The 12,051-nt window shown below is 37.0% G+C and overlaps 1 protein-coding gene across 1 annotated transcript; it reads right to left on the bottom strand.

Annotated features, from left to right (window-relative positions):
* Positions 1-9,089: 9,089 nt before the first annotated feature.
* LOC127164498 (stonustoxin subunit alpha-like) lies at positions 9,090-11,754 on the bottom strand. The gene is made up of 4 exons (XM_051108465.1): positions 11,733-11,754; positions 10,731-10,785; positions 10,524-10,570; positions 9,090-10,430 (listed from the first exon to the last, which is right to left on the bottom strand). The coding sequence occupies exons 1-4, from the start codon at positions 11,752-11,754 to the stop codon at positions 9,913-9,915; spliced, it is 642 nt and encodes a 213-aa protein (XP_050964422.1). The 3' UTR covers positions 9,090-9,912.
* Positions 11,755-12,051: the final 297 nt, after the last annotated feature.

The following is a 12,051-nucleotide window of genomic DNA, read 5'->3' as shown; positions in this document are numbered from 1 at the left end:
AAGCAGATTCCCCACAATCAGGTTCGTCAGCAGCAAGTCCACAGAGCCTGATTCACTTACATTACACAACCTCATATTGCTCTGAAAATCCAGAGACAGACGACACTCATCCAGACCATCAAAGATGAACAACACTTTATATTTGTCACTGGATATTTCCATTTATTTTATTTCAGGGGGAAAGATATGAAGAAGATCTAAAAGACTGAGTTTTTTGCCCTTCATCAAGTTGATTTCTCTGAAAGGAAGTGGAAATATGAGCTGGACGTCCTGATTCTCTTTCCCTTCAGCCCAGTCCAGGATGAACTTCTGCACAGAGACTGTTTTTCCAATGCCAGCGACTCCCTTTGTCAGCACAGTTCTGATGGCTTTGTCTTGTCCAGGTAAAGGTCAAAAGATGTCATTGCATTTGATGGCTGTGTCCTCTGTTGCTGCTCTCCTGGATTGTGTCTCAATCTGTCTCACCTCATGCTCATCTCTGAGCATGGACTGATCTCTCCACTCTCACTCTCTGTGATGTAGAGCTCTGTGTAGATCTCATTCAGGAGTGTTGGGTTTCCCTGTGTCACTGTTCCCTCATACAGACACTCAAACTTCTTCATCATATTTGTAATAATTTCACTATATTTGTAATAATTTAATAATTTCACTCACTGTGTTTATACAGAAATTGTGAACTGAATTGTGATAATATTTGATCATATCCGATAATATAAATGTCATGCTATAATCATATTTTTATTCAAACGCTATACCTGAGATCAGGCTGTGTATCTCCAATGTTAAAGTGTATTGAGAGAACCATAGACCTGTCACTCCTCATAGACACACAGCTGGGCTCTGCATCTGATCTCTTCTTCTTAACTGGACTAAAAAAGAACAGAATTAATCCTTTATAATGAGAATCATCTTAATATACCTCAGAAGGTATTAAAAGCATCAGAGGAGCCTTTATGGTTTTCATTGATTTCAATAAATATTAAACTTATAAAAATAGACACAAAAATACAAAAAGTACCTGCATCCTGGAACAAAATCTTCATCTCCAGATATCTGAGTTTCATCCATGATGGATCTGAACAGTTTGATCTGCACTGACTCTAGATGGGAAGACAATCACAAAAACGACAGTAATTAAACAATTAAAGATATCTGTATTGTAAAGAATTGATTCAGTCTGTTAAAAATGGCAAAATATTAACATTCACTTTTATGCCATTCTCATTACATCACTCAACTTAACCGCATGCCCAGTTCACTCAGCAGTGATTAAATTGCTGTAGTTTACTAGTTGATGTTGGTCACTCGTAAACAGTTTAAGAACACAGACGCTACAATGACGGTGGTTGAAAGGTCTATTGGTCTGTTTGAATAGGTCTGATGACACTACTGTACTGCATGAATGAGAATAAGTCTTCTGTAAATATTTTACACAATTTTACTTCCTAGGCAATTGTTTATGCCTATTTGGATATTTTTTACCCTAAAACAAGACAATAATACTTAATGATTTTTAGCAATTGTGATGTGATATTTACAGTTTTTGTCTCATATATTCATGTACCATTAAAGTATAAAGGATACACATGGAAATATACGGAAATTGTATGCAGATGAGGTTATTCATAGTCAAATAGGTGTAGTAAGATCCATATCTGGATATTTTGGGAAGGAGACATAGTGGAGATGCATATAAGCACAATCTTCTGCAAACCAGGATTTCTGAAGGGAATTTTGCACAGGTTCTGGTGAACATACGGTTTTACAAATCTGTGTATGCACATTTTTAGGATGAAATCTTTGCAAAGTTTTATACATGATACTACTGGTGTCCCTATTAGCATATTTATGTTGATTTGTGGAACATATAAGCAGATATTCATTTTGTTCCTGGAAATAAATGTAGAGAAGATTATGGCTCAAGATCACACAAAGGACATAAAAGTGAGATATTTTTCTTACATTCATAAAGAAAGGCAATGTATGAGTAATATCTATGACTGAAATGTAAACCATTCAAGCTGGCGGTTATTAAGCCTCTTATTAAGAAACCACAACTAGACCCTAGTGAACTGGCAAATTACAGACCCATTTCTAATCTACCATTTATGTCTAAAATTTTAGAGAAAGTTATATCTGCTCAACTGTGCTCATTCTTGCAAAAAAATGATATCTATGAAGAATTTCACTCAGGTTTCAGGCCCCATCACAGCACAGAAACTGCACTTGTTAAAATCACTAACGACTTGCTTCTTGCATCAGACCAAGGCTGCATCTCATTGCTAGTTTTACTTGATCTTAGTGCTGCGTTCGACACTATAGATCATGACATACTAATAGATCGACTACAAAATTATGCAGGTATCCAAGGGCAGGCTTTAAAATGGTTTAGATCCTACCTGTCCGATCGCTACCACTTTGTTTATTTAAATGGGGAGTCATCTCAGTTATCACCAGTGAAGTATGGAGTGCCGCAAGGATCTGTTCTAGGTCCTATACTATTTTCAATATACATGCTGCCCCTTGGTAATATTATTAGAAAACACGGGATTAGTTTCCATTGTTATGCTGATGATACTCAACTATATATCTCAACAAGACCAGATGAAACTTCTGAATTATCGAAGTTAACAGAGTGTGTTAAAAATGTAAAAGATTGGATGACCAATAATTTTCTGCTGCTAAATTCAGATAAGACAGAGATATTACTTATTGGACCTAAAAACAATACACAGAATCTTTTGACTGACAATTTACAACTAGACGGATGTACTGTTACTTCCACTACAGTCAAAAGCCTGGGTGTTATATTAGACAGCAACTTGTCTTTTGAAAATCATATTTTGCATGCTACAAAAACAGCATTCTTCCATCTTAGAAACATTGCCAAGCTGCGAAACATGTTACCTGTTTCTGATGCAGAAAAGCTAGTTCATGCATTCATGACCTCTAGACTGGACTATTGTAATGCACTACTAGGTGGTTGTCCTGAATCTTCAGTAAAGAAGCTACAGATAGTCCAAAATGCAGCTGCTAGAGTCCTTACCAGGTCAAGGAAATATGATCATATTACCCCAATTTTAAAGTCTCTGCACTGGCTACGTATTAGGTTCCACATCAGCGACAAAATAGTACTTTTTACCTATAAGGCACTTAACGGTTTAGCTCCTGCGTACCTAACTATTCTTCTACCACGCTACAATCCATCAAGCTCCCTAAGGTCACAAAACTCTGGACTTTTGGTAGTACCTAGGATAGCAAAGTCCACTAAAGGAGGTAGAGCCTTTTCGCATTTGGCACCCAAACTCTGGAACAGCCTTCCTGAAACCGTTCGGGGTTCAGACACACTCTCTCTGTTTAAATCTAGATTAAAGACACATCTTTTTACCCAAGCATTCAAATAATGCATCTCATAAACTTGTCCTGCAGCTATATCTGATCAAATGTTCATTATTAATCTTTTAGCTCTGATTTAACAAATCTTCCTTTTCTTAGTTTGAACAGCAGCTACGCTAATTATGTTCCTATTTGTTCTCTGTTTTTGCCATGGGATTGACATCCCATGGTGACTAGGAATTCACAAGCTCCAGTGTGGATCCAGAACACTTAAGAAGAGATGATGCCAACCCCTCAGAGGACTTCAGATGATGCCAACCCTGAAAACATACAGCACTACCGAATTCTGCTACTAATTTAAAGTGTTCTTTGTCTGTTTGATTACATCATTAATTGATCTTTACCACACATCTCTACCATATGTACATCAAGCTACTACTACATATATTGTAAAAATGTCAATTTGGTGTAAAGCTGCTTTGCAACGATATGCATCGTGAAAAGCGCTATACAAATAAATTTGAATTTGAATTGAATTGAACTTATAGTGTAAAAAAAAACAGCCTTAATACAACCTTTAAAATCTATGGGGTAACAACAGTTAGCTACTTTAATTCACACTGATCATTATATAATTTATATAAAAGTTTGAAAAAGTGTTTGTTACAGAAGGAGACTCACAAACAAACAAAACAGGTGGTATTTATTGATGGTCAACAAAGGTAATGAGAGCAATGGCAGGTAAGTAGACATTCAGTGAAGACGTTGAGGATTTTGATGAATTGAATGCTGACAGTCTCTGTTCACAGGAAATCGTAAAGATGCTGGTCAGATAATGGAGGACTACACACACTTTACCGAAGGATATAGAGTGGACAACAAAGACGTGGAGGAAGACAACGCAGAACAGGAGCACATGAGGTAAGTACACAAGGAAGGTGGGTACTGATTGTGAAGGGACCAACGTATCTGGGACTGAGCTTCTTGCAGGGCAGATGCATCCTGATGTCTCTTGTTGACAGTGGAAGGGAGTAAGTCCAGTGGAAGGTTGGCGAAAAGAGTTGTGTGCGTACTCGGCTCAGCCAAGGAACTGGTTCCAAGAGTTTTGGTGACCAGGGCAGAAGGTTTGCAGGAAACGCCCAATCTCTTGAATCGTCCTTTCCGTCTGCCTGTTTGACTGGGGATGGTATCCATAGGAGAGGCTTACGGTCAGCGATCCAAAAGCAAATCAAATTAAACTTGACCCAAAAGATATTGAAATTTTTTTTAAGAATTACTACGAAGAACTATACAAACATACCTCTATTATGGATAGAGCAAAAGTACTAGAGTTCTTTAATACATTAGATCTGCCCTCTATTGGTGATTTTAACTGCTGAAATAACCACTGAGAAATTACAACAAGCCATAGGCAAACTAAAGTCAGGCAAATCACCAAGGAGTGATGGATTCCCTTCAGAGTGGAACAGAACTTTTAATAAAGAACTGATGCCATTGCTAAGGGACACTTTCAACTGGGTCATAAAAAAAAGGAAAATTTCTTCCATCAGGGAAAGGGGCTATAATTTCTATAATCCCGAAGGGGAAAAAAGATCATTGTAAAAATTATACACCTGTATCACTCCTTATTATTTTATAATCACTCCTTAGATTATACAATTTATAGTTGTATTTTAGCAGTCTTGATGCTGAGAAGGCCTTCGACAAGGTCAACTGGGAGTTTCTCTACTTATCACTAGAAAAGTTGGGTTTTAACAGCAAACCTATCCAGTGTATGAAGTCAATATATTAAAACCTGACAGTAAGAGTAAGAGTAAATGGATCTCTATCATAAAGATTCTGCCTGGAAAGAGGCAGGGTTGCTGTCTTAGTCCTTCTCTCTTCGCCATCTATATAGAGCCACTGGCTAAATTAATCAGACAGCATTTGTTGATACCAGGGGTGGAAATCAATGGTATAGAACATAAAATCACCCTTTTTGTGGATGACATTATGATATATTTAGCTAACACAAGACACATTTTACAAACCTTATGCAAGTATTAGAGCAATTTAATGCAATTTAATAAAAGTGACCAATATCTATGTAAGATTCTTCTTGTGGCATGTAAAAAGAAGACTATAACTAGAAATTGGCTCAAAGACATTACTTTAAGATGTAAACTGGTTTGAGATTATAGAAGAAATCCTGGTTATGGAAGAAACTTACATATATGTTAAAGATGGAAAAATGTGCTTTTAAAATGGACTGGGAAAAGTGGATGATATGTAAAGAATATAAAGACATTCTTGGCTAAACTGTAAATGTAATAGAAATGTAACCTCACCCTGTCACACCCTTTGGACTGTTTTGTTTGTTTTTCTCCTGTGTATGCACTTATTTGGCCTTCCTGTTCCGTTTTCAATAATTACGTCACTGTCTGATTGTCTACACTTGTCTCCCCCTGATTAGTCCTAGTATTTAAGTTTGGTTGTGTCCTCTGTTAGATCGTTGGTTCTTATAATGTCATTCTTGTAAGTCATACCAGTCAGTTTGTTTTGTCATTCAGTTTATGTTCTCTTGCGTTGTGTTTGCTACTGGTTCCCTGTGGATTATATTAATAAACTACATGTTTTGGATCTCCTCGCTCATCCTGATCATTCCCCGCATACAACGCCATTGTGATACACCCGTTTGGCTTTGTTATGTTCTTGTGTGTGGGATTTTTTTTTTTTTTTTTTTCTTAAATTCAGTTGGTTTCATTAGTTCATATATGTGTGTGTGTGTGTGTGTGTGTGCATGTTTTATGCATAATCCTATGCATTGAGATGTATAGGAATATAGCTGCGTATGCTGTGTAGCATGCATTTGATGTGTGTGTGTGTATGTATATATATATATATATTGTGACGAGTCGGCTGCCTCCCCCCCCTAACTATCAGCTTCACCCTGTCGGTAAACGCCGCCCTTCACCAGGCTCCCGACGGGAGTGGGCGTGTGGGAGGAGGAGGGGCGCTGAAACATCCAGGTCTGGCGGCGTGTGATGAGGCACACCTGATGTGAATGAAGCCTCATCCCCACCGCTGTTAAAATGCCGAGTGCGCCTCTCCTCAGGAGACCGGTCTCTTCCCCGTGCATGCACGCTGGTGTCCTCGTGGGTCCAGGAAGGGAGCGTTGAGGGACGAGCGCCGCCGATGTGATGGACGAGCTGCTGGACCCGTGGGTCCGAGTGCGAGCCGCATGGACATGGCTGCGGGCCAGGATGCCGGGCCTTCTCACCCGCCTGAGGAAGTGCCGCCGCTAGGAAGGGATGAAGCCGCTAAAGGAAGCCGCTACCCGCCACGTTGCCGCGGACCCCGGCGGGGAGCAAGTGCGGCCGCCGGACTCCGCCCCTTACCTGGACCCTTCCCTTCTGAACACTGCCCCTCCTTCACGGAATCCCCTCACGTCGAGGACACCAGATCCCCCGTTTATTTTGGACACTTTTTCCCCTTTTTGGATACTTTCTGTTATTGTTTAATAAAAGCCTCTCCGAGGCATGACGTCACGCCCACTGTGTCTGTGGCTTTGCTCCGCACCCGTGACAATATATATATAAAATATACATACATACACATACACACACATATATATATGACTGAAATACATGTACTATATTTGATCAAAATGTTTGGCTACTAGACAAGTTCTCAAAATATCCTTGGTTTTGCATTGCAAATATGTAAATTCCCACATCAGGAAATAAAAAAAAAAACAGTTTGATGATTAGTTTTTCAAAATGAAGAAAAAAATCTCATCAACGCTGCATGTAAAGCCTGCTTTCACTTTAGTTTTGTCCGCAAGGTTGCCAAATATGTTTGAAAAAAAACCCCCACATCATCATAGTTTTTACACAGTTTGGTTGCGAGAGTGACTGGAGACTTTGAAAAGACTTTATAATGACATTTTTAGTGACACTTTATAATAACGATCAATTATGTCATTCAAAAATGTTTTGCTAATGGTTAACAAATACATTTATATATTATTAATAGGTGATGTTTTAAGTCATCCAAAAATGTTTTTGTATGTCAAGAAAATATTGTATCATTAGTAAATGATTATCATATCATTAGCTAAATAATTATTGATATATCATAAATCACTTATTTTGACAAATTTGTTTAATTGCTCTAACATTTTATTGTGAAGTTTTCGATGTTGTTCACAAATAGTTTTTAATTTATTTTAACATTAACTGCAGAACAGACTTATGGGCTCACAATTTTTGTGAATCAAAAATAACACCCAATATGTACTACAGACTTTACTACAGATCTTATCGAGTTTGTGGCCAAAAAAAAAAAAAGAAGAAGAGAAAGTTTAGAAAAAGTTTGGCATGTTTTCAGAACTGACACTTCTAAACAGTTAATAAGCAGCTCTATACCAATACGCTCACAAAATGACAAACATTTGTTTAGGGACGAACATTGTAAGGAGATGAAATATAATCTGTGAATTCAAATTTTGATTAAATGTGTGAAAATATGCATCTATTTTTGTAAGAAATGACACACAGCAATGATCATCCATATTTATTATTGAAATGATGATAACACTTTAGAATACAGTTCTGTCATTAATGAATAACTACATAGCTGACTAATGCACTACTAACATTCTAGTAACTACTACTGACTAACAAGAAATGCTGATTAATGAGTCAGTAAGTAATAGTGCTCAGTTGAAAGTGGTGGTTCACTATTAGTTAATCATTAACTACTATTTTTTTTATATCTCCCAAAGAACTACTAAGATCTACTGTATACAGGTTCATAATTAATGTGAATGATGCAAAATGTATAATTAATTCTAAAGATCATTGTAACCCACAGGTAATGACCAAATATTTCAGAAAGAATTAGTCATTTTTTGGATCCGTATTCTAAAGTGAAGATCATAATCACTCTCTAGTAATGATTGAAATCATTGTAAGCTATTGAGGTATATGTAAGGTTTTGGATAGTAATGACTCAAGTGTTATTGTTGTGGAGCAAAGTTGATGAATTTTCTCAATGAAGTCTTAACTTTAGAAGCAGAGTTCCAGATGTCAAAATAATAACTTTATTGAACAAGTAAATAAAATCAGAGAACAGTTGAATAACTTGATGGAAATCAAATATGGTACTAGTATTTATGTCCATAGGTCACCAAAATTGGTAATACTGGGTTTTTTTTGGTTATGCCTGTCTGGAATTGGCACAATTTTTACTAGCCCACCTGGCCCATTTTTAATGGTGGAGCCATTTAACAGATCAGCCATTTTTAAAAATAACTTATTTGCAAATCTTTTACTTGGTTGGAGATGGTCACATGGGACATACATCAAATTCTGTATGTGTCATATTTGGAAATCACCCAAAGTTCATTTAGGTTTGGTCTTAAGTTCTCTATTGTTCTCCTTACTGGTATGGTCCATTTATAAATTTTATTTTTGCTCCTCAACATTTAGGACATGAGACTCTTAGTCTGTGTTAAGACATCCAGTATTGTAACAATCAGCATTTTGATCAGTCTATTGATTACTGTTATGATCTTACATTAAATGTTTAAGTAAAATAATACCATATTGAGTAAAATAGCATAATATATTTTGAAAATACACAATATTATTACATGCTTCTAAAGGAATTACAAAATAACCATGATCTTCACTTTAGAATTAATTATACATTTTGCATTATTAATAAATAAAATTAAAGTAAATAAATAAATAAATAAAATCAAAGAACAGGTGAATAACTTGATGGAAATCAAATATGGGATTAGTACTTCTGTCCATTGGTCATTCCATTCACTTATACTGGGTTTTTTGTCTGCAACTTGGAACGGCTTGTTTTTTGCTGACATTGAAAGTTATGCACGTATTGCCTCTGTCACAGAGGGCTAAATCTGTGGCCTCTTTGCTTTATGATCTATTCCCTCACTTTACATTAATTTGTCGTGGACCAATACAAAACTTTGGTATTTAATTACAAATCAACTATATGTAGGGTGATACGCAGGGTGTAACTTGCCCTGCCAACACATGAACGACATATTCATGGCAATCATAAACCCACAAAATACAAACAGACAAAAAAATCCATTTCATTGCTGGTTTTCCTAATGTACTAGACTGCACTGATGGGACACATATCAGGATAAAATTACAGCAGTGGATGAGTGATGCTTTTGTGAATTGGAAGGACTTTCTATTCACTAAACACTCAAGTCTTCTGTGACCCAAGATTATTTTCCCAAACTGTTGTTAAATGGCCAGGATCACTGAAGGCATCTTTTTTTGGCCAATGATGAGTCAGTGTGGATTTCATCTGCTATCTTTATCCTATATGTGTTAGAGATCTAAATTGTATATTAGCGTCACATAAAAGCAGAATATGACTGCAGAATGGAGCAGCCCACTGGTTCTTTTCACTTTCTTGTTTGTAGAATGAAATAAGAGTCCTGTCAACATTTAACAATTTCTAACATTTGAATACTTTTTAAGGATCCACTCGCCGGTCACAATACAGAGGAACAATCGCTACATAAAGCCTCTTGTCTGCTCTTATTTATCAGCACAGTTTCACTGATGATTCAGTAGAAAACCCGAACCCAGGATAGAGCGTCTGAGTGAATGTGGTCTGGACTGTGTGGATGAGACTCATTGTGTTTCTGGAGATGCTGTAGAAGGACAGAGTTCCTGCATTCTCATCCACATACACTCCTACTCTATGACTGATGGACTTTACAGGGAGATTGGTCTCTATCTTGTGTATGAATGAGCACCTGGAGGGAGAGCAAAACAAACTCCAGGACTGATCATTATAGCCAAACCAACACTTATCACTCTCTCCCTTCCTGCTGATGCTCTTATATGACACTGATATATCCACATCTCCTCTCCACTCAACTTCCCAGTAACAGCGTCCACACACACTCTCTCTACACAACAGCTGACACACATGATCAAATCTCTCTGGATGATCAGGATACGGCTGGTCGTCAAACACGCTCGTCACCATTCTGTTGTCCTCAGACAGAATGAGTTCAGTGTTTGCTGTGTTTGGATCCAGTGAGAGAAAACAAGCATCTGAACACAAGAACAGAGACATTTAGTACACAACAGTAATCACTAAAACTCTGTGTGTGTTTTTATGTGTGAAAGAGACGTGTGTAGACGTACATTTTCGTGGTCCTTCTGTAATCCAGATCTCTCCTCCATGATCCACACTAGAAAACACACAGAGAGTGTCACATTCTTAAATCAAGAATATCAAGATAAAGCAACATGTTAAATCATGCTTTAAGCAGGCTGACAATATTCTAAAACATGCTAGGAAAGTGCTAAAAAATGTTAGAATAGCACAGCACCGCTTCAAGCCGAACACACCTATACAGCTGGTCACAAACATCATGCAGGGCAACAACTCTCTGCATGATGTAGCCTATAGAATGCAGTTATATGACCCTAAAAGTTGAGAAATTGGGGCAAAAATGCCCCTGTATGAGTTTGTGTGTTATATTTATAACATATAATATCACACAAGCACAAGAGTGCAATATTACATGATTGCTGTTTTTGTCCCAATTGGCACTGGGTGTTTTGGTGTCTTATTTAGAGTATAATTTCATCAAAAAATAATTTAATATTTAATAAAAATGAAAATAAAAAAAAACATATTAATAAAAGTCTGTGTACTTTTGCATTCATTTATTTTAAATTTTTTAACCCAGAAACAAATGGTACAAAGAATTTGTTTCTTAAAATAATAATTTAAATGTCAACTCAAAAAAAGTTTATTACATTTGCAGCTTAATATTTACAGACACTAGTCCATATTGTGACTCAATTTAGGCTAAGAGTACTACTGCTGACCTACTTTTGATTAACTCATCCAAACTTTGACAAACTCTGTGACATTCCGCTTTATACAGTAAATTCCATTTCTGACTGTATTCCGCGATTCTGTCCGCATTTTCCACATCGCGGAAATCATAGATAATATTTAGGTGTTCTGCAACTTCAGTGTGTCGTCGGTGGATTGAGATTTATTGCAACTTCAGCAACGTCTGCTGCTGCCTGAACTTTGAGAGACAACTGATGTGTGTTCACTGAAGCCTCCGGTTATCAAGCACTTTCAGTGTGACAGAGAATTCTGTGTTGATTGGTCAGACTCATGACTCTCAACAAATCAGATTGGTGGAGAGGCTGCATCAGCAGAGCCAAATAGTGCGTTTCAAAATGAAATTATTTTCATTGGCGAATCGGCTTTAAAAAAAATGGCCCATACCGATAATCATAAATTCATTATAATTGAGAGCGAGCACAATATGATGAAGGGTAATGTTTTATTTTGTGTTCGCTTCAGGATTCTCCCTCTCGTTTTCTAACCTTGATTGTTTCCTGGCGTCATATTTTCATGCTGCTAAAGTTCTCCTGGTTATACTGCCATACAGGTGCCATTGTCACCGTTAGCTGAAGGGGACTGTTCGTGTCTGGTTCTTACCGTGCCGTTTAGTTCCCTGCTTCACGTTTGTGTATTTGTTTTGGGGAATATGACAATCTCATTTTTTTGTTAGAGATAGTAAAGAAACTGTTCTGTCTCTTTTTCTTTCTTGTTTTTCATTTGTTAAACCCCTTTATTTATTCATTTATTTTTTTGCCTTTAATTCTGTGGAAGTAAAGTATGTTTGCCTTAGTTGATTTTTAT

Source organism: Labeo rohita, chromosome 4, assembly GCF_022985175.1.
Source record: "Labeo rohita strain BAU-BD-2019 chromosome 4, IGBB_LRoh.1.0, whole genome shotgun sequence".
Classification (NCBI taxonomy): Eukaryota; Metazoa; Chordata; class Actinopteri; order Cypriniformes; family Cyprinidae; genus Labeo; species Labeo rohita.
Note: the sequence above shows the minus strand (reverse complement) of the source record. Positions and strands in the feature narration are given on the sequence as shown.